This window comes from Oreochromis niloticus, linkage group LG15 (assembly GCF_001858045.2).
Source record: "Oreochromis niloticus isolate F11D_XX linkage group LG15, O_niloticus_UMD_NMBU, whole genome shotgun sequence".
Classification (NCBI taxonomy): Eukaryota; Metazoa; Chordata; class Actinopteri; order Cichliformes; family Cichlidae; genus Oreochromis; species Oreochromis niloticus.
In genome coordinates, this window is record NC_031980.2 from 37,148,209 (window position 1) to 37,172,116 (window position 23,908).

Genomic DNA, 23,908 nt, shown 5'->3' on the forward strand with positions numbered 1-23,908 from the left:
GATGAAGTGCACATGTTTACCATCAGTTTAGCAGCAGGTATAGCACCTCCTCAATGTTTTCATTTGCTGTGTTGTTTGTGTTACATAAAAATGAGATCACTGGACTTTCAGCTCCATAGCCAAAACGACCCCATGCACACTGAGGCTGTACTCAATTGCAACCTTTGCTAGGTTGCTGCCCCTGTAACCTGACCCCGAACACGTCAAAAAAGATAGATGGAGGTCAAGTTCTGCAAGTTTGGAAGTTCTGGCTTTCCATTCATTGCAGGATATTTCTGACTCACTTTGGCATATGTGCAGAAATATCTTCATGAAAAAGAATTTATGTATATATTAACATGTATTTATTTAAAAAAACAAACAAACATAAATGACAAATAACACACCATATAAAAAACAAACAAACACAAGTGTCATACTGTATATACAAGATGCATTTTGATGAAGACAAAATTTCAGTAAAACTTCAGTAAAAGTTGGAAATGCTAACGTTTGTTGGGCTGATGGTGTGTGTTGGCAGAAGAACATTGAGGTTAACAGTATTTACAGTTGTGGCCTGAAGTTTACATTCACTCATCATGGGCATTAATGCCATGGTAACACCGAGCTTTCAATGGTTTTTTGAGCTGTTCTTTTCCCAGGGTGGAGTGATTGAACATTATATGCCTTTAATTACTTAAAAAAAAATAAGAATTGGCTCTAGACGTTTATATATAGAATCAATACTGTATATACATGTAGTAACTTAGTTCTTTAAGTTACTGGTGCTGGATTTATCCCTATGATGTATTGTATGTAACTTCTTACCACAACTGTAGATTAAGGCAGGTCTACATTTTCACATTTAACTCAACCAAAAAAAAGAAGCTACTTTAAAACAGAGACATTCAGGGGCACTTCAAGTAGTTTAAAGAGCTGTATCCCAACCACTGAACATCAATTCATGCAACATACAAATCTTTCGTTCTATTCTTATTTTCAGTACAGACTCCCAAACTCAAGGTAATATACACAACTAAGAAGTAATGGAAAGGTTAAAGAAATAAGTAATAGTACATAATTAGAAAACATTAATAACACTATTATTGTGTCAAAATTTCCAGGGATCCATATTGTTCAGATTAATGAATTTTTGACATTTGGATCTGGAAATATTATTGTGAAGATAAACACAACAACAAACACAACATGCAACTGAAAATGTTGTGCTCTCAGAACACCAATTTCTACATACCAATTACTTATTGTTGTGCTTTTAATTTAATATAGATATATGTATTTTATAGAGTTGGGTGTGTTGAAACGTATTGATTGTAGTGCTGAGGCGTAACTTTTGCGTTAAAGGCAGTTATTCTCCATTTCTGGCTTGTGTTGCAGTTTTTACAGTTTGACTACCATCTGGGGAGCAGCTTTTGAGTGTTTGCATATAATCTCATGTCTTACATGCAAACTATGGGTAACAAACTATGGGTAGTCTGCTAGCAACCAAAGCCATCACAAGGAGGCTTTTGGTACAGCACCCTCTGTGTGACCTATTTTATCCATTCACACTGATTCACACAAGCACTTTTTTCTATGCTTTTTCTATGTAAGTGCTTTCTATCTAACATTCACACGCATTCATACTCAGATGGATGCATCAGAGAGCAACTTGCCCAAGGATATTTGACATATAGACTGGAGCAGATGGAGATCCAACCACCAACCTTTCAATTTGTAGCTGATATCCAAATTTTTCCCTTGCAACTGTTGGTTGTATCAGATCAAATTTTGTGGACATCTCTTGAGCTACAAGAGATGTCAATGACGTCATTCAGCACTTAGCCAGTATTGGTAGCTTCATCACGTCAACTCAGATGACATGAGTTGTTGTATTACATAGAAGACATATAGCACATACAGTGCATCTTAGTGGTTCAGAAAAGCTTTGTCAACTACGTTTTGTCACTGAGGATGGAGTGTGAGCATCAGCTATGCACAAACTTGAGCCCCATAATGCTGATTTTTCTATAAATTACGCAGAGCTCCTTTCAGTAATCCTTAAAAGTGAATTAGTAAATTGAGAGCACTTATTTATGTGGTGCTCTTCAAATCTCCGGGGCTTAACAGAAAGTTGGTTTTGTGGCTCCAGAGGCCCCTGAAAGTAACCAATTCTGAATGTTTAGTAGACCCAGGACTGAATTAAAATCTGTTCACATTAGCTGCAACTGTCATCGACAAAATTCCACAAATCCCTACAGCACTTTGTTTACCTTGCAATATTCAAGTGAAAAAAAAACTAAAAGAAGAAAATAATGCACCTCGACTTTGCATGAAGTCAGTGAGAACGCATGCCAGCATGCTACTGTATACAAAGGAATCAGAAGAAGGTTGACTCTACAAGATGAAGAGCACTTGGATTTGTTCATTACACTTTAACCCTTAACCTGTGTGCCCACTGAGCATCAGCCAATCAGATCACAGTTCGGTGTCTTGCCAGTGGCAACATCAGGAACTGGATTTCTTATGTGAACCCGGAATAAAATGAACTTATCCTGAAAGGAAAACTCATTTTACCTGCAGTTACATACAATAATAATAAAAACAATAGTTTGACATTTAGGTGGCGTTAATTCATGACATGTGATACCCAGTCATTCTAACCACATGGTGGCTATGATTCGCACAGCAACACAAACCCATTTGTTTCAGCCACAGTGGACCAAAATAAGCCAATGCAATAAAGCCTGCAATCCATGTAACTGGAGGGCTTCTTTTAAAAGGACCCTATCTGCTTTTTCTTGTTTTCTGTCCTGTATTCACTGCTGCAATCTCTGATGTCTTAAATGTAAAAGTAATCCCAGTGAACAAAAAGTGCCAGCTTCAGACTGCTCTGTGCTGCAAGTTCACGAGCACTGGGTGCTGCCCCTCTGCAGGCTTCCAGAAGACGCGTAATCAGATGAACTTGGGCTCATGCCCAGGCCTTAAAGAGACAAAAGCTTTTTTGAGACAACAGATAAGCTGAGGGGTTGCTGGAGTGCTGAAAATGAGAACAATAGAGGCTGTTGAAATGTATTACCTCCCACATTTCTTGTCCTTGATGAGCAAGAGAAGCTCCGAAATAAGCTTCAGTCCAGTTTTGGCCACCTCCACCTCAAGTTAGCTTAATCAAGCTGACACCAAGAAGGAGGTTCCTGTATAGAATTAATCTCTTCTTAACAATCCTGTTCAGATGGCACTATGAGGTCTCACGGACCCAGGTGGACCTTTGTAAGGTGAGTTGCTCCACTCTCTCCATTCACACCTGGCAGATGTTGTAGTAGACTGTGTGTGCGTTCATCTGGCTCACCGAATCACCCGTCAAATCAAACGTGCAGTCTTTGTGTGTGTGCATTTCCGTCATTGGCACATTGACCGTGTTGGAGTTTTTGTGCGGAGTCTGTGTCCCGTAGGATGGCACAGGCTGCAGACGAAGTGCAAAAACATGTTAGCCTCTTACTGCAGCAAGAACAGCGTGCTTAATCAGCAAGCTAGCTAAAAACCAGTTGCATTGCTAATCTAGATTAACCAACTCCAACTTAATTCAGAACACAGAAAAGAACATCTGCCTTCTCACAAAGAGGTGTTTAAAGCAACATGCCCAAAACAACTCAAGAAATTGTGTCAAGAAATGTTGATCAGGGCTCGTAAATTGACTGTGACAGAAACAGGTTCTGGATGGGCTATCACGACTGTGGCTATCTATTAACAGACTGTTCTTCCTGGCAACATGGAGCACTGAGTTCAGTAGAAATGGGTGGAGCTAGTCTGAGGCTCAGGATGACAGTAGGAGCTTTAATCCTGTGTAGTTGTTGGTCCAATCTGAACACACCTACTGCTGTAATCTGATTACGTTCAGAGACATGAATGAAGTAACAGGTCACAGTCTCAGCTTTATAGTCATCAGGTACATACAGAGATATGTGGTCTGTCTCCAGTAAAGTTGGTCATATAAAGACAGTCATATAAATGGAACATGGCCAAAACCCTTTAATAAAGGTAAAAGTCCCATAAATACAATGATGAGACAAATGTTTTCAAATTTGCTGATGAGTTGAGTAAATTTGTTGTTGAGAGTTTTTAAGTATTTTCTATTCAAAACAGACTCTAAACAGTTTGCACATCACTACGTTCTGTTATATTAACCTATTACACAGCATTAAAAAAAAATCTTTTTAAAAAACAGGATCATACTGATATACAGTTGTGGTCAAAGGTTTATATCCACTAATCACAGGAACAAATTTCATGGTCATTTTGGGCTCTCAGTTAATTCTTTGAACTGTTCTTTTTCCAGAACGGGATGCTTGTACAGCATCCATCTTTCAGTCTTGGATTATCTCTAACATTGGGCCAGTACAAGAAGAAACAGGCCCCGCCTGATATGTACATATAATCACTTAAATACTTTAATAAGAGGTGCAGCATGTTCTACAGTGTCTTTTGACTTGACAAGGCCAAGGCCTATAAACTTCTCACATGATAAACATGATTTGTAGTTTTGCTTGACATCACTCACTGGACTGACCAATCCTGAGAAGATTGGGAAAGTCCAAAGAAAAAAGTAAAGATCTAAGAAAGAGAACTCCAGAGTTGCACATGGTGGGAAGTTCTCTTGGTTCTCTTAGAACTTGGACCTCAACTTAAATTTGTCCACATGGAGACTTTCTAGAGAAAAGTTTAATGGTAAGATGACACAAAGTTTGACCTATTTGGCCAAAATGACAAGAGGTATGTTTTGAGGAGTAAAAGGTGAGGTGGTGGTAGCATCGTTCTCTGCTGTTGTTTTGCTGCTAGTGGTACTGGTATATTGCAAATGAATTGAATGTGTCCAAACAGAACAAGATAAAAAGCATTAAAACATACCGAAAACACAACAGCCTTACAAACACAGAGTAGTTTGGACCTGGAAGCAGGGTTCATACATCATCACATTACAATGAGATAATTCCAAAGAGACATCAAAACTGCTTTCCAAAGCCCTGACCGGTGCCAGGAACCTAACCAATTTAAATAATGTTTCCAAATTCCAATTCCAAGAAGAGAGATTACTTTGCCATTGTTCATAGCATCGGTCAATTCAAAGAGTGCGGTCAAGCAAATCCTTTTATGCTGGCAAATGGAAACTACCAGGTGTAGTCGATCATTTTTACCTTTCCTGCTGTGCTCAGGGGAAAGTCTTTCCGACAGAGGTGCGCAATGATTCCCGCTGCAAGGGCGTCACCAAGAACGTTGATCATGGTACGAAACCTGTCACTGCAGAGAAAAGGACATAGAAAATGCCACAAGACCACCTTACCAAGGCCTGATTCCATCCTTTGAAACCTGTGATTTTCCATAATCAGCACTTACAGGATCCAATCAATGGCTACGATTAGTGTGATGTCATCTGGTGGCAGGCCTACTGATGTGAGTACGATTACCATGGTAACCAGACCAGCCTGAGGAATCCCAGCTGCTCCAATGCTGGCGGCTGTAGCTGTGATACTGGAAGACGGGGAGACATGAGGAGAGTTAGAGATCAAAACTGAAAGAAAATGAGCAGACAGCAGGCTTCTTGAATGTTTATTATGTATTTTCATAAAGTTTTAAAAGGCTCCATTGGCTATACAGGAGAGTATAATCTGTGTCTCCCCATGCACACAAACTGGTTCTATACAGATAAAGTGAAAGTATCTGTCTCATTTTACCTGATGGTGACCAATTGGCCAAAGTCCAGCTCGTAGTCATTAACCTGAGCAATAAAGATGGCTGCCACTGCCTCATAGAGAGCTGTGCCATCCATGTTGATAGTGGCACCCACTGGGAGAACAAAACGAGCGATTTGCCGGTCCACATGACAGTTTTCCAACAAACACTTCATGGTGATAGGCAGTGTGGCAGAGCTGTGGACAGGTGGCATTCAAATAAAACATTAATAGGCGCATATTCTGTTTCGTAGCTTCACTCTCGGATTCTCATGAAGTAGAGAATCTGTTTTGCTCAGTTACGGTTTAGCATATTTGCTATGAACCTTTCCAGGACTAACTAACTGAAGCGTGGGAAGCAGGTTAAAGTAGGGCTGACCTGGAGGAGGTTGCCAGGGCGATGACCATGGCCTGCAGGAGGCCACGGATATAGCTGAAGGGGTTCTTCCTGGTGAGAAGGAAGTAGAAGAGAGGAAGGAGGACAAGTCCATGAACAAAGAGCCCGGTGAGCACAGTAACGGCGTACCAGCCCAACTTCTTCCCCAGTGTGCTCGGATCCTGCATGTCCAGGATCTTCCCCGCCACCAAAAAGATAATACCAAATGGAAAATACCTGGAAGAACAGAACACCATTATGAATCCTATAGGCGCTAAACGTGACGTTTGTCTCTGAAGCTTAAGGTAACATTTTAGTAATAAACATTCATTAGTTTATTTAGATTTATGAACATAGATTTCTTGAAGTCCACGGAGCATTATTTTAGAAAATTTGATCGGGGTTTTGCAAGAAAGAGTTACTATATTAAAATAACTCACAAAATATTTTTCATATGAAAAATGTAGAAAAACAAACAGCCTCTCCCATTTAAGATCATCTTCTCAGGAACTTCATGACTGTTCTTCTTCCATTTTTTGATCATTCCATAGACGTCCTGTTATGTTGGGTGAGAATGGTTCTGGTTTAGCTCCACGTGTGATCTCACCAACAATAGCATTCTTTGAGGGTTGATTCAGACTTAGGTGTATACATGCATACAGAATAAAACCCGTAGAGCTGCATCTGTTTGTGTTGAGCGTTAAGGTTTTAAAGCCTTGCTACAGTTTTAAATCTCCTCGCGGTATTTGTCTTGACAGTCGACACATATAAACACAAAAACACAGCTAGTTAAGGATATAATAAAAAAATATATACAATGATGTGTTGTTGTGACTATTTTTCATCCAGTGGGATTTGTTTTTGTGGTTTAGTTTAATTTTTGTTGGGATAGTGACATTCATTTTCAGTAATGTGAATAACAGTAAAGTCAAATGAATCAACCACTACAAGCTTTCATGGCTTATTTACAAAGCCAACCATGCACTTTTAATTCAAACACAGGTGTAGAAAGTTGCAATTGTAACATAGGCTCTGCATGGCATTGTTCAACCCCTCAAATTAAAACTGAGAGTGTGCACATCAGTTTGTCTTTGATTGTCAATTTGAAGTTATTGTGGGGGTTAACAGATTCCTAACTGTATGACTGTACTCTGAGTTTTCATCTCACCAAACAGCAGCGTTGATGATCTTCATGACGCACTCGTTGATGCACTGACAGACATTGATCAGTGGGACTCCTCGCTCTCCCATCCTGCCCAGCAACAAACCTGCAGCACACATAAACATTGATTATGCTTGCGTGTCTATGCAAGCTTCAGCTCTGTAAATGTTATCACAGATTTTGCCCATAAATTAAGTAAAATTGGTCTTGACTGGTTCATCACACAACCTGAAAGTGGAACTATTATGTTTTCCTTATTGTCTGTCACACTTGCGCGTACGCATGCACATATTATAAAAGAAGTAATCCCTCCAAGCCAAAAGAATAGACTTCACTGTGCACTGATTATTCAGTTTCAGACATTTTTTTTCAGTTCTGGGACCCATATATTGTCATATAAAGATAATATCTTATAACATTTTTTTGTTATATAACAAAATAGCAGTTTCTGTCATATCTTAGATATGACAGAAACTGCTCAGTTTAGAAAAAAGATTCAAGGGTTACTCTTAGTAGGCTTTCAAGCAGAAAAGAGTTAAAGAGATGTTGGCCTCACAGCAGGAAAAGCTTGTTTCACAAGGTGGATGAACTTAGGGGCTACACTATAGAAGTATGAATAAAGATTATTTTTAACTGTCAATCATGCAAACCATATTCTAGTGGTGTCCAAAAAGAAAAAGAAAAAAACAGAGTCAGAAATGAACAGGTCATTTTTGATCAGGTCATTTCTGATCAGGTCATTTCTGATCAGGTCATTTCTGGTTACAAAAACCAACATGTTGGCAGTGAAAACGCTAATGATGAGGTTTCAAAATTTACGATGTTTGCAACCCCGATCCCACTCACCCATAGTTGCAGAGAAGATAACGATGCCAAGGACATTCATCTGCTGGCTGCTGCCTGGACTTGTCTTGTATATGACATCTGGAGGAGGAGTCAGCTCGAGGTACACCATGCGCCCTTTGGGGTCATTGTCATCAGGGATCACATAGACAAAGTTGGGCTGAATTGTTTTGGTTGGGACTTTGAGGATGGGAATCAGGTCTGTTTTGTACTAAAGAAAGAAAATCATATTTAGTTACAGGATTCGAGCTTGTAGCATTAAAGAAATGACACAATTCTGTTGTCTTACCTGTTGAAACGTGGCCTCAATTAGATTGGAAGGAACCATGTTTCTGTGAAAAACAAATGACATACTTAGCTTTAAAAAACAAAACAAAACTGTGTTATGTGGTGGTTTTGTTTCATGTGGTGTTTTATACAGGTACTGAGGGACGACCTCAACAACATGTGAACATCAGCATTTGATGAATTCCCAACCAAACTCCTCCCACCCGCTGCCTCTTCTGCATAGGAGGAGCCTAGGATTCCTCCATGTTGTCCGTTTCTGGTCTTATTATTTTTTTGTTTTGGAATAAACTTTATTTAGCAGCACCACTTGGGTGGCTCTTCTACATATTGGGGGCTCATCCAGGATTCAGACCTGGGACTTTTTGCACCCCAAGACATAACTCCAGGGATTTAAATCAGCTATGAATAATCCTCCATTTTCTCCCTATAAGCTATTCCATGGAGTGCTCAGGATCATTATGTATTTTAGATTTCAGATAGAATCTTGGTTGAAATAAAACAAGCAATCTTTCATCACCATGCTTACAATACTTCAAATCTGGTTTGAAGTACTTCTTCAGTTTGCAATTACTGAGGTCAGACGCCATCATCCTTTGAGAAATTTGCAGCTATCTGTGAGTTAGAATAACCTTGCTGGTGGCTGATTTGGATAAGTGGTTGTACATTAGTAAGTGCCTGGAAATGCCTTTGCGATGAATTAGGGGATGAGGAGAGGAAAGTGGGGACCTGGAAAAGTTACAGTAAATGACTGGATGGATGGATAGATGTAACTCTAGGAAACAGCATTCACAGGAACATCTACAATGCAATCACAACTGGGAAGGCTGATTTTTTTTTTTTTGGAAAACTCTGATATACCTGACCAGATACTTAGAAATACAGAAAAGCTGTAGATGTCGATGTTTTATACTGGCTAAATTATGCTGTTATTAAATAGTTCCTAAATATGGTGAAAACATACAACAAAATGTATCCAACTCAATATTTCAGCCATACTAATGAGAGAAAAGGCAGCACATGTAGGCTGACAACTGTTATCATCAGATGACTCATGAATGTTTACAACATATGAGTGTTTCCATGTTTATCCTCTATAGGATGACTGTCTGCACCCTTTGCTGGGAGGGGTTCATCACCTCAGGAGGTAAACAATCCAACTAATCCTTCCAACATGGGAGTGACTTTCAAACATGGCACGAGAGCTTGGTCTGCCAACGTGCCACAGCAGAGATCATGCACCGCCACTGACTCGGTTAATCTATCACTTATCCCTGCAGGATTACCAAAAATATACTGATCAGCCCTGGACTCTAATTGGATTTATGTGTGTGTGAGAGAAGAAGAGAGAGTGTGTGTTGGTGTCTTTTCTACGTTTTGTTGACCTCAGTTCAGCTGAATAGGTCAGAGTGGATGTGCATCCGGACGGTGATCTCTAATACTCAAAACAAACTGTAAAGCTGTGTGCACGTTTCTATGCTGCTGTGTGCCAATCCTCGTTTCCCCGAATCTCACAGAGGCCACAGAGATGCAACAAGCACCATCAGAGGACATGTACCAAAGTGAAATAAACCAGAATTATCCTTTTGATGTGTGTTTTCCTCCACAGCAGCAGTACCCGAGGTTCATGGGAATTTTGTTGTTATTTAGAGAAACAGCCTGGCACATTCAGTTTCTGCACATTCACCAAGTTAAGTGTGAAACTTTTTACGAACTACACAGCAAAACAATATGAGATTTAGCGCACTGAATACAGCGTTCATAGAATCTCTCATGGTCCCTGAGTCTTGGACCAAGAGTTTTGAGGGTATTTGGGATATTCTGGTTTTGTATTTTTGATAATCTTGTATTTTTGTTCTGTATTCTGTATATTATAGTCTTCTGGTTATAGTGTTATTTTCACATTCCTGGACTTATGATGACCTTGGTTTTTGTGCTGTCAGTTTCCTGATTCCTGATTTATTGATCCTTTTTCTGTCTCCCCAGTTTTGTCCCTGTGTCCCTGTGTCTGTCCCGTCTCTCTGTGTCCTATCTCCCCCATAGTCTGATTTCCCTTTTTTACTACGTTTGTACGTTCATGTGTTTCAGTTTTTGCTTCCTCTGGCTTGTTACTTAGATTTTGTTCAGCTGTGTTCCCCAGGTGTGTCCACTCTGTCCTAATCTCCTCATGTGTATTTAAACCCTCAGTTTGCTTCTGTTCTTTGTTGTGTCCTCCTTTATCCTTTATGCTGTGTGCTCATCTGTCTGTATGTTTTTCCACTAGTCCTAGTTTCTCAGTCAATTTGCTCCTTCCCTGCTCTGTCATTGTGTTTTTATTAACCAGTCAGTTGCCAGCTAATAAAACCCGTGTTTTGGGTTCAGTCTGTCTCACAAGTCCTACATTGGGGTCCTCTTCCTGCTTGCTACACAGCGGTTTCATGACATTGCCATCATCTGCAGTCATCTTTTTTTAGCATTTACTTTCACTGTTTCTTTTACAGTTTGCTCTTTCAAACACAGAGAACAATTGTCACCACACACATAACAGGGACCATTCCAGAGTCTCCAGCTGACTTTTGACCTGTCACACCTGATGAGGTCGAGGAGGGCATCAGCCGAGGTCATGACAGGCCCGCCACCCAACCGGTTGCTCTCCATCTCTGTCCCCACACCTGGTTTGATGATGATCACAAGCAAGATGCCGACCACTACGGCGATGAAGGTGGTCCAGAGGTAGTATGTGACGGTGAGGACACCCATTCGGCAACATGCCTTTGACTCCATCGATGATAGACCCGACATTAAACTGCACAGCAAGGCAAGGACAGAGGGTGACTTAGAAAATAGTCTGGATCCATCAACAGAGAGGATATACAACTGTACCATAGTGCTGACTGAGAGGTACTGAATAAGAAAATCTATAATAGATTTCGGCTGCTTCTTCAGACTATTTGTTTTAAAACCAGTTTGGGGACATATCTAACAGCAAAATCCCGTTCTGGTGTTAGAAAACAATTCTGTACTTACTACTTAAGAGAAGACTGAAATTTTACTGATAGAAAGCCATGGACACAGTTGTTTTTGTGGGTGGCCTTCTTAAGTAGATTTGATGCTGGGAGGAGACACAAATCACACTGAGGTTTTGTGAGGAAGGCCATGAAAGTCTGTGTCAAGCCAAATATGTGGAGCTATCCATTTGTTTTTCTTTTAGAGGATTTACGCTTCTAGTTGAAAATTTGTGGAGGAGATTCTTTAAATCACTCATATGAATAAAGTCCATGAGTCCTGTCATTGGACTAGACTGGATATATCTTATAAGTGTCATAAGTGTCAGAATCAGTATCAGCAAAAGTTTCCAAATAAATATGCTGTTAATATGCTGTTAAATAAATATGCCTTTGTTTGATATCTTTATACGCATAATTGATGGATTTTCTTTAACCATGTGGGTGAGGAAACATATGTGGTTACACACCGACTATGATTTGCAACAAAACTCCTGCTGATAGATTCAGTCTCAGTTAGAAGGCTCTGCTGTTCCTGGAAAAACAATTTACACACAAGCTGGACTGTTCCTAACAAACAGGTAAAATACTGCATATTTAACTAAAATAACTGTAATAATAATAATAATAATAATAATAATTTACCACAACTGGCACAGTTCATGTTTAAAGTCATAGATAGATACACTCTCTGGGGAGTGCAAAGCTGACCTGCAGAAAAACAACACACAGGAAATACAGCAGGCTCAAATGAAGTGGGATGATCCTTTAAGGTGCTTTTGTTAAAACAAGAGATTTAACATCACAGCCTTCTAATTCTAAGAGTTCTATAGGGGGCTTTTCTCTTCTCGTGGGTTCATGTGGCCAGAGTTTCAAATAATGAGATCAGTAATCCCTGCAAGCCACAAACTCAGGCTTCAGACTGTTCTAAAGGTCGTATCCTTAAATGTGCATCTATGGTTGTGAACACAGAAGCCCCACTAACCTGCGTCTTCAGCGAGAAGTTTGAGAGGAGCATCTTATCAGAAGAAAGTTATATTAAAGGGGGAGGAGCTAAAATAGCTTATTTCCAATGTTTCAGACAGAGGATGAACTTAGGGTCTGCACTAAGGCCCAGTATAAAAAATTATTATTTGATTGGGACTATTTCTCACCCTAGGACAGCGTTCAAAGCCCACGTGCATGACTGGATGGATTATTTGAATCATACAAAGCTACTCTAGTACAAGAATACAAAGCTGAGCAAAACAGTCCACTTTAAGGAAATCTAACTGCACCCTACAGAGTGCAGACTGTTGTAAAGCCTCATGGTTCTGATTGCAGTGATTTTGTCGTACAGTGTGTTGGTACATTGACCCACCTGGACGTGATGAGAGGAAGGATGAGCATCTTCAGCATCCTCATCAGCAGCTCACCAGGAAAAGAGAAGTAGATCTTGGCCTGTAGAGACAAAAACAATCACTTTTTTAAAAATAACAAAGGTTTTCACTTGTAATCTGTCAGACCTAAAATGTTCATTTAAGGTCTGAAATGCAGCTCTGTGTAACAGTTTAAACAGATTTCATTCATTTACATTTGATAAATTGAATCACATGAATTTCTCTGACAGTTTTAACCAAGAGGTTAATGTAAAAGAAATTGATTAACAAAGCTAAAGTTTTGTTTCATGGCCTTAAACTTTTAGTTGGAACAAAACTTTGGACAGATTTTATGGAGAGACGGAGCCACAGATTGGTCATACACCCACAGAGGGTGACACACTGGACATGACGCACATCGTGCTGAATCACTGAAAACTTCATAAACTCAGTTCACATAACGGATAATTACAACAGGCCATTTGTTCATACAGAAACTCTGGGTCCATGCTTAAAAAGATATGACGTTTTTAGATAATTGAATTTGACAGGAGTTCCATATATTTCCATTAAATAATGTTAGCATGCAAGTCTGAAATGTGTTTTCACAGAGTTACAGCACAGCCTGGTTTCCAATCCTCCACGGAGATTTCAGTTTCCAAATTTTCAATCCAAGCATTTATCTTACATTCACTTTGTCTGGTGCACCGGTTTGGCTGCTCCTTAATAAAAGTCTCAACCAATTGGCAGGTATAGAGAAAATATTCAGTGAGAAGCAGTTCTCTGTTTGAAAATGCCTCATTGCTGCCAGAGGTCAGAAGATGATAAGATATAATAACCACTAAATACAACCAAAGTATGTGAATTACATCAAGCCTTAAAGCAGATGAGCTACAGCAGCAGCTAAGAATGCAAAACCACACAGACTCACCAAAATGGCACTAAAGAATATTGGAGAAAATGTTGCCTGGTCTGATGAGTCTTCATTTCCGGTGCAACATTTGGAAGGTAGAATTAGAGTTTGGTGTAAACAGCATGAAAGCATGGTTCTAACCTGCCTACAAACAGCTTATACCGGATGTGGAGGTGTAATCGTGAGCAGATTCTTGTCAAACGTTTGGTGCTTTAGTACCAACTGAGGATCATTTACATGCCACAGCCTGACCGACCTCCACAGTCACCAGATCTCAGTCCAGTGGAGCAACATCGGGATATGGTGGTACATGAGATTTCAATCATGGATGTAGAGCTGACAAATCTGGGGTAACTTTGTGATGCTATAATGTCTAATAATGTCCATCTGGACCAAAATCTCTGAGGACCTTCCAGCACCTTGTTGAATCTATGCCACAAAGAATTCATGAAGCACTGAAAGCAAAAACGTGGTCCTAACAGGAACTATCAAGGTGTAACTAATTAAGTGGCCAGTGAGCTATATACTGTTATGTTATATCCTTTCATCTGATCTATTTTAATTCTTTTTACTTGATTATATCATCCCTCTGTTCAGCACTTTGGCAGACACTTGATGTCCTTTAAATGTGCTATTTAAATAAAGATGACTTGACTTGACTGTAAACTCTTATGAACAGGTTCTGATGAAAATTTGAGACTGAGTATTTATCAGAAATCAAACACATCAGGTCCTCAATCCTGTCTCATCTGTTATAGACAAATCAAATTTAAACAGTAACAACAACAACAACAACAACAACAATAATATGAATTAAAATAAAATAATCTTTCTTTTTACAGCCATTAAAATATGGCATCATGCCTCATGTTCAATCATTTAACACAAAGGACAGAAGTTTATCAGCCAGTAAGGATTTGTGAAAGTTTGCACCACATAAACGGAGCTTCCAGCAAGGAATTCATCGGCCTCAATATTTATGATCACAGTGCTGCCTTTTATTGATACTTGGTTACCTAATTACTTAGTTATGATTATTTAGTTTATTTATCTTTCAGAATGATGGAGCTGGATTGACAAAGTGTTGGCCACTTGGCGTATTATCTCTATCTGTAGCTAAAAATAGTCACTGTTAGTCAGGATGTGTTTCTAAAGTCTGCTGATATGACACAGACCAGTCGTGCTTTAGTTGCATCATTTCTGTAGTTCTCTTCTCTTTCACTTTTTAAATTCAGTTTAGGACCAAACTAAATGGTATGTAAAAGTAAATAAAAACAAAAAACGTTAATTCCACAAGGATGCAAGAATAAATCTCTGTGTCATAACACATAATGTAAATACTGTGATTACTCTCAGCTTTCTAAAAAAGCAGCTCATTCATAATGTTTTTTTTCTGAGTTTATTTTTCATAAAACTGCTTATAAAACCAAGTTTATATAAAGTGCATTTAACTTAAAATGAAGAAGTCGTCTTTCACTTTCCTATTCTCTCATAAGTTTGCAGGATTGACATTATTTTATTTATTATTTATGTTTGAGGAAACAAGTTTGCATATTTGAATTAAACCAACATATATACCTGATACAGGCAGGCAAATTAAAATAAATTAATTAGTGAGTGTTTAAGGAACAGCTTGTCCATGCCCACTATGATATCACCGACATGTTGGTCTCCTTAAGCTGTGTTTAATGTGTTCTAGAAATAAACTTGACTGACTGACTTAGAAAGAACAGGAGAGTCACTGAGTGGTCCAGCTGTAATCGCCCGGGGGTGACTGTAGTCTGGCTGAGAGGGATCAATTCTTCTCGGAAAGACCGTTCACACACAAACTGAACTATTTTTAACAAGTACATGCTCTGAAGTGCATGTGCTCATAGGTCACAGTCTTACTTCACATAACTGAGTTGTTTCGTTGGGTTTTCAGAATCTGCAGACACACAGATTGACAATGATGGAGACTGAAATCACATCAACATTTTCAGATTAAGTTAATCTCAGTTAACTTTAAAATCTTTGTTTGATTTGTGAAACAAGGCACAGAGGTGTCATTCTGCTCATGCTTGCAACAAATATTTACATTTATAAATGTAAATAGTTTTATTTCTCATCTGTAACTGTAATCTTTTTAGATGAACATTTCTAACCTAGTTGGTTTTATTTATTAACATTATATTAGAAGTGTATAATTAGTAACTGTTAAACAATAGCTTAAGAATTTATCCTATGATATCAGGTTGAAATGTAAAAACTGTAGATAAATGAAAAAACTCATTTTGTCTTCTGAAATTGTTATTATTATTGTACGAGCTGCTGTGCAATATAAAGCTCCTTGAGGCGACTATTGTTGTGATTTGGTGCTATATAAATAAAATTGAGCCACTTCTTACATGGACGGATTAACGTTGGTGGATTTGGACTGGCTGCTCTTAAAGCTCTGTGACACTGTTTTTCTTCAACTGCAGTGTGTACTCCAGAGAATTAACAGGCCTCTAAATTTCTTGGAAAAGTTCCTGTCAACATGGAAACTTAACAGAACAGTTGGACTGAAATTAAGTGGCACTGCATATCCTGCATATCTGCATTTCTGAAACTGCACGGTGCTATATTTATATGTAATCCTATGAGTATCAGGTTGAAATGTAAAAACAGCTATTTAATATGCTTAGTACATTCAGCTTTGCAACCAAACATGCTCAAACTCCTGCAAATACAAAATGAAATATTCTGTTTGATATTTGTCCTCAATATGACCAAAACAGTTTGATCATCTTTGCTCTGCAGCTGTTTAGAATTATAATCACATATCTGGATAATTAGTTTCTGGTACAAACTCTAGTTTTCCCTTTTATCTCTCTTTGGTTTGTATATTCATCTTTTAACAGTAAGAACTCAATGGACAATGTAAAAACAAATCTTGTTATGAAATGACATTTGTTTAATTTTATTTTTTAAACGTTCATATAGTTCTTCACAGTGGTGACCAGAACACAATACCTGTGCTGGGTTAATATGTTATAAAGTAACTTGTTACTGTTATCCATAATTACACTACAGTTACAGTTATATTGACACTTGTGTTATAAAGCTTATCTGCTTGCTGCATATAGAAAGCATAAAAGGACAAAAGTGTGCAAACTGCATCCAGGACAGAAAAACAGCATTATTCTGTCAAATTTGGGCTTTTGCAAGCGTCTGCAGAGATACTGTGCAATCATGAAGCTAGCCAACACCCCAGAGTGATGTCACAGCTGAGTAATTTGGGTAATGCAGTAATGTAACACATTACTGTATGAAATGTAATAATCACGTTACAGTTACAAGTATGTTGTTGTTGTGTTACACAGGTTCTTCAGAAATCCACATGATGGGGAGATCAGAAAGATCTGATCAGAAAGAAACATCAATCATGCCTTTGTCTTTTTGGACCTGAGCTACCAGCAGCCAGCTGACTTCATTTCTGTGCAAAGAAAAAAAAACTTTTGAAATGAAGCAATAGACACTACTTTTACTTTCAATGCACAAAAGGCCAAAAGCGTGATGGTGAAAAGCAAACTGCGTCCAGGACGGACGCAACTGCGTTTATAACACAGCATGGGCTCCTTGCAAGCTGCACAGACAGCATATTTACACAAAACTAAAGTGCTGAGTGCATGTTGACCCCAGGCCAGCAGGCAGAGCCCAAACGTAAGGCAACAGAAGCAAGGATAAGCCTTTCTACCTCTTCATGTTGCTACAGTAGAATCGCTGCAGTGATTTCTTTGAAGTCCCTTTGGCCATGTTTTAAATTTTGTTGTGATGTTGAGCTTTGTGTTGTGTTGTGGGACTGGATTCAGGATTTCAATCCAATGAGCAAGAAAAAATTGATATAAACTAGAAAATAAGAAGCACAATCTATATTACTATGTTGCTAATCAATCACATATAAAAACAATTTTCACCATCCTTTATTTCTCCCCCTCTGTTGGGTTCAGACCTGGACGTGTGGTGGGTTTCATTCTGGATCTAGCCTGGCCATTCTAGGACTTTCACAGTTTTCCTGAAGCCTGTCTTTTTCTTTCTTGTTTACAGTAATGACTGTGTCAAATTCCCTGTGAATTATTCATCAGGTTTGTCACACTTTAAAAAAAAAATTCTGGTTCTTCTTGTAGAATATAGCAAACTTAGCTATGCTGGAGAAGTATAGTTGCTGCACATTATCACTTTTCAGGCCCCTCCAGGGACTTAGACTCTGTAAATAAAGAGGTACCTTGTTGAAATGTAAATGCTGTAATGTTTTTAAAATCAGGATTTATTTTCCTACATCCATCTTTCCCTCTCTTTTAGTGGGTCTCCCATTTGCTGCTGCAGAAGAATTAAACTCAACACCACCACAGAAGACACAATAATGATGTCTTCTGTAAAGTTCACCAGGCTTCGTAAAGGAACTCTGGATCTCATTCAAGGTGTGCGAAAGGGTCTTGAGGTGACTGTTTTTGGCACTATGTAATTAAAACTGAACTGAATTCAAGGAAACTGATTCAGTTCGTTTCACTGTTATCTATATAGTGACAGTTTACACCAGCAGTCAGTTACCAACGTAGTCTTTACACTCAGATTTTAAATTCGATTTTGGCTGAAATATGGATCAAAGGAAGAGAAACCAATATGGGAGAATTCCCTGTCAGTACTCACAGCAGTATTCTACATCAACTGAAAGACTTTTCCAGGAGCTTTTAGAGCAAACTAAGTTTTCAGCATCACTCAACGACAACATGTTTGTTGTTGAGTGATGCACTAACTAAATTGCAAAAATGATAGAAGAGAGCCCTACATGTTACTTTAATATGTGCGTTAAAGGACATGTCCTGGCCATAAGCAACTCCAAGATTCTTCAAAGTGTTACTGGGGGCCTAGGTAATGTCATTCAGAGCAAACATTTAGTTGTACACCATGTTTCTAATATTTTAGGGCCAAATATAATAACCCCAGTTTTATCTGAATTCAGCAAATTAGAGGTAATCCAGGCCTTTGTGTTTTTAAGACATAGCAATGAAAATGTATGCAGTGTTTTCTAATGATATTGTGTAAGGGAAGCTTGTATAATGTATGTGACATTTAAACAATAATGGTTCCAGCACAGAACCCTGGGGGACTCCTTAACTAACTTTTGTGTGCAGAGCTTTCTCATTTACATGCAAACTGGAGACTATTAAACAGATATGATTTCATTTAATGGAAGACCTAATTTCTGTAGTAAAATAATGTAGTTTGTATCCGCGATCTCGTTCTTCTCTACCAACAGCTCGTGACCATGGGTGAGGGTACAGACGTGGATTGATGGGTAATTTGAGAACTTCGCTTTTACACTCAGCTCTCTCCTTGCCACGATGGACCGGTACAGCGTCCGCATCACTGCAGCCCAGCACCAATCCGCCTGTCGAGCTCCCGCTCCCGTCACTCGTGAACAAGACCCCGAGATACTTAAACTCCTCCACTGGAGTTTAGGAGAAGTGGAGGAGAAGGCTCTAACCTTTGTATTAAAATGTCAAAAGTTCTGCAGTTTTTTTTCAGTTTGTTAATTTACCTTCTTTTTTATTTCCTGTTTTGTTGTGTTACAGTTTTTTGTTAATTTGGTAACTCTTCCATCCCTCTCTGCTACTGTGTGTTTTGTATACTTTTTATTTATTTCCACAAAAAATATATAAAACAAATATAAAACTAAACAAAACCAAACAAACAAACAAACAAAAAAAAGTAATAAACACAGAAGCTGAAATTTAAATTTAAAAAGATATATCACAATAAATCGAGGCACGTAAAGGCAATGTAAAGACATTTGAAATAAAAATATCAACACAAAGCTTTAGGTTATTTTAAATATTACTATCAGCTACAAAGGAAAATGTAAACATAGAAGCTGAAATTTTACATCCTAACAGAGTGTTTAAAGGGTCAGCAGAAAGCTGAGAGAAGTAATTAACAGGAAAAGTGTTGGACAGTATCAATACAGGAGCTTAAAGGTGAGCTCCTGCCAGGTGAAGGCTGACATCACCACTAAAGGTGACTTAACAGGATATTTGAAGGAAAGTGTGTAAGAAGAAGTCCAGTCGACATAATGACGTGACGTAAATATGAAGCTGAGAGTTTAATGGCATTCTGTTTGCTGTAAGGTGAACTGTACCTGTGAAGACATCTGACTTCCTCTCAACATAAAGCCTAGCGTGCAGCCGGTGATCACAGAGATGACTGACAGCGTGAGCAGCCCATTCCTCTTAAAGAAATTCTTCACGGTCCTCAGGTCCCCCTTTACTGTCTTCAGGAGGAAAGTCTTAATTTGGTCCCCCATCGTCCTCCCTGCATTTCCAGGCGCGTACGAACTGCTGTCAGAGCGCACCTCCTCCTCAACGTTCGGTAACAGAAGTTCCTCCATACCTGCTAAGATCTGAGCGTTTATACGTGTGGCTGGCAGGCAGACAAACCTGTGAGACCCAACCTTTTCCACTAAAGGATTAAATGATCACTGATCAGAGCCAAGGCAGCTCTGTGGACAGCCAGGCAGACTTACAGGACTAAGAGGCTTAAAGAGGTGGAGGAAATATCACAGGCCTTTGGCATCTGGTCCTGCTGCTACACTCAATCGTGTTGTTGTTGTTTCGGTTTTACACCTTTTGGCAAAAGAGTCTGGGTGAGCATGGGTCAGAGGAACCTTCAGCTTTAGGAAGAGCTGCTGGACTCTCATTAAGCTTTCACTTTGAAGTCTCAAATCAGGGTCAGCGTGACATGAGGGGAGGAAATGTTAATGAACCTGTTGGTCAAAGACAACTATATTTACTCCAGAGTTCAGTCTCCCTTTATTTAGTTGGACGTTTAAAATTCACATTTTTTTAAGGCCCAAGCCTTTCCAACACAGAGGCTTCATTTTGTCTTAAGACAGGAGGCCACTTTATTAGCAAACATCTAATCAGCCAATCAGTTCTCAAAGTTTTTGTGCTTTTGCAGTTTTTTAGTTGGAGCTCTTGGAGTTTTAGATTATGTAGAATCCCCATGAGAGTATACTGGTAGATGTTTTTCCAGTAGCAGGACCTGCTGTCTGTGGGTTTAGGGGTTGAGCTGAGAACAGCAGTGGACCCTGGAACTCTGATTGCTTTTAAAAGCAGCTAAAAAGTCATCTTTTAAACTTGCTTCTTGGTGACTTTCTGTTTTGATGTTCTACCATATTTGTTGTGAAGCAGTTAGTGATATTTATCTTGAAACGTGCTATATAATTAAAATTTGACTCTACTTTAGTTAATATACAAGAACAAGCACAGTACAGCAGATATTTTATTCATTAATTGTGAACTTAAACAGAGAGTATTACAGTAATTCAGAGACAAAATGTTAACAATATGAAGATGTTAACAGTGTACAGCCCGCTGTAACGGCCATAAAGGACATTTTATAGATAGACATTTTGCTTTGAGTGAGAAAAGGCAATAAAAATCTAAAGGCACTGACTGAACAAAGCTCAGTTTTTATCGCAACCCAGAACTGGTGAAGAAGAGTATGTTCTTCACATGCACTATGTTAGATATGAAAAGCAGAGGGCAGTAGAGGCACATTAACTTTAACCAGTTGAAAGCAAGAAGGTTTTATTATTAACTGCTCCTGTTTCATTCAAGTGAAGATGCAAAAAAGTCATGCTCGTTCTTCATTTGCTGGCGGAAGAGTTTGTTCGCCAGTTCCTTCTGTTTTGGTGTGGTCAGATACTTGTCGAGCAGCGCTTTATAGTGCTGTTCTGGGTGGCCGTACATGTTGGACATCTTCCAGGTGAAGTATGCGTTGCAGCAGTTCTCGTTGAGCTGATTGGCTAGCCACAGCCACAGCCTGGAGCAGGGAAGCAGAGCCACGGCGAAGTAAATGGGGTCCTGATTCTCCATGATGTCTTTGTAATCAGACAAGTACTTTTTCATGACAGGGGTTGAGTTAATGTTTGACACACTCTGTGAATGTGACAAGTAGATTTAATTATTGACACAGGTTAAATATAAATTGTAGCAATGACTTTAAAACAGTAACATTCCAGTTAAATAGAGAAATGTTAAATGAGGTTGCTGAAGGTTTCTTACATTGAGGTTAAATTCCTTTAACGTGCTTTCAGCATACGTCTTGTAGCTTTCATACCTATCCTCCATGAAACTGTGGAGGTCCTCTGGGACCTTGACTTTGTTTCTCATCTTATCCAACATGTCTGTGACCACCACCAGATAGTTGATGTCTTGGATTATGAATTTGACATAGTTGTCTGCCTGCAGGTCTCCAAGCTGCATGTGCTGTAGAAACGGTGTATGCAGCGTGTGCTCGGCAATGTCCTGATTCTTGACCCACAGGTATTCATAGACATCAATGTTTTTAACTGTGGGGGAGAATTTTAAACAGAATTAACCGAAATTCACATTTGCAACTATGTTGCAACACATTTATAACCTAATGAGCCACTTCATGTTTTGACAATTGATTTTCTTTTCTTTTTGTTTGTTTTGAGGGTTTTTGCAGTTTTTCAGTGAGTAAATTGAAATATAAAGACATTTCTTACCTGATTCCATCTCACCGTATCGCTCGGACGCTGCAGTACAGTCACACAGCCAGGAAGCTTCTTCAAAGGTTAAGAATGCCAGATTGATGCTGCATTCCCAGTTTTGGTAAGTGGATATTTTGTAAACTGTGGTGTAATTAAAGAAATTTTTCACTTCCTGTTCTAACTCCTTAGATGAGTCTTCTTTTCTTTTATTTCACAATGTTGTTACAGAAGAGAAGGGAAAAAAGTCACACTGGTTTGACCTGTTTCAGTTGTTTAGCTCCCATCCTGTCAGCATCAGCACTCTTTTACCAAAGCGTTAAGCCGAAGTTTTCAAAAAGTGTGATTTTTGTCAGAAAGCTCTGCAGGTTGGCTAAGACACAGGAGGTCAAAGGGATGGCTTCACAGTATACAGATGACTTCATGGTCGAATCAGTGACTGCAAAACAAGCCCAAATCACCCCCCATCTATTAGGCAATATCCTCTTAATACAATAAACTTAAGAGGATATTACACCTCATATCAACTGTCAACGTGCAGGTGTTTGTGCTCATACGCTGTGCTTGGTTTTCATCAACTGTGGTGTTTTGCATTATAGCCAAACATCACTTTGGTCGTCTGTAACTGTATCTGTGTTTGTTCAGATGCAACTTTGCCAACCTAAGCGATGCTGCCAGGTTACCCTACCCTAACCTGTGGAGTTTGAGAAGCAGCTCTTCAGTTTTTTGCAGTTTCTCTGAGCATTGCACGGTCTGAGCTACGGCTGAATTTACATCTACTCCTGGGAAGATTATGGCAGTGTGTTAACACACAGCTGAATGCTCCAGACCAGCAAACTGGCAAAACTTTTGCTTTCATGGAGGCGTTCATGCTCGCTGATGATCAGTTATCAAGTGTATTTGCTTAGCAGCATCGTGCTGCTATTTGCTCTCTAGTCAAAGGAGTTTGCAAAGAAAAAGCGTCTGGACTTCTTTGAGTTGCTTGAAGACATTTCACCTCTCATCCGAGAAGCTTCTTCAGTTCTAAGGTCAAATGGCCGAGAGTCCCAGATTTAAACCCAGTGGGAGTATCCCCCCAAAGAGGGACAAAGGACCCCCTGGTGATCCTCTAATCACATGCGCCAAGGTGTGAAAGTGGGTGCGGGACCTAATCAGCCAGGGTTTCGGGTGAGCTCATTGTGAAACCTGGCCCCACCTTGTCATGTGAATTCCTGAGGTCAGATGGCCCAGGATGTGAGTGGGCGTTAAGGCGTCTGGGGAGGGAACTCAAAACTGGATTATAGATGGCAGACAGTTGGTGTCGTAAACCACCGCCTCTGTTCAAAGATGGTCGCTCACAGTGGACATAGATGGCCTCTTTCACTCCTCTTTCAAACCATCTGTCCTCTCTGTCCAATATGTGAACATTGGCATCCTCGAAAGAGTGACCTTTATCCTTAAGATGCAGGTGGACTGCTGAGTCTTGTCCTGTGGAGGTGGCTCTTCTATGTTGTGCCATGCGCTTGTGAAGTGGCTGTTTGGTCTCGCCAATGTAGAGGTCTGGGCATTCCTCGCTGCACTGTACAGCATACACCACGTTGTTCAGTCTGTGTTTAGGAGTTTTGTCTTTCGGGTGAACCAGTTTGTGTCTGAGTGTGTTGCTGGGTCTGAAGTACACTGGGATGTCGTGCTTGGAGAAAACTCTCCTGAGTTTCTCTGATACACCGGCTACATAGGGGATGACAACGTTGTTGCGTCTGTCTTTCT

At 39.5% G+C, this 23,908-nt stretch overlaps 2 protein-coding genes across 2 annotated transcripts; both read right to left on the reverse strand.

Moving 5' to 3' along the window:
- Positions 1-256: 256 nt before the first annotated feature.
- slc1a8a (solute carrier family 1 member 8a) lies at positions 257-20,035 on the reverse strand. The gene is made up of 12 exons (XM_025898652.1): positions 19,787-20,035; positions 12,716-12,795; positions 10,941-11,156; positions 8,376-8,418; positions 8,090-8,297; positions 7,250-7,349; positions 6,085-6,318; positions 5,709-5,903; positions 5,371-5,505; positions 5,172-5,274; positions 3,284-3,442; positions 257-3,173 (listed from the first exon to the last, which is right to left on the reverse strand). The coding sequence occupies exons 1-12, from the start codon at positions 20,033-20,035 to the stop codon at positions 3,144-3,146; spliced, it is 1,752 nt and encodes a 583-aa protein (XP_025754437.1). The 3' UTR covers positions 257-3,143.
- An 891-nt stretch (positions 20,036-20,926) lies between these two features.
- Positions 20,927-23,134, reverse strand: LOC102082023 (uncharacterized). The gene is made up of 3 exons (XM_005457320.4): positions 22,181-23,134; positions 21,714-22,000; positions 20,927-21,587 (listed from the first exon to the last, which is right to left on the reverse strand). The coding sequence occupies exons 1-3, from the start codon at positions 22,188-22,190 to the stop codon at positions 21,258-21,260; spliced, it is 627 nt and encodes a 208-aa protein (XP_005457377.1). The 5' UTR covers positions 22,191-23,134; the 3' UTR covers positions 20,927-21,257.
- Between the last annotated feature and the right edge of the window lie 774 nt (positions 23,135-23,908).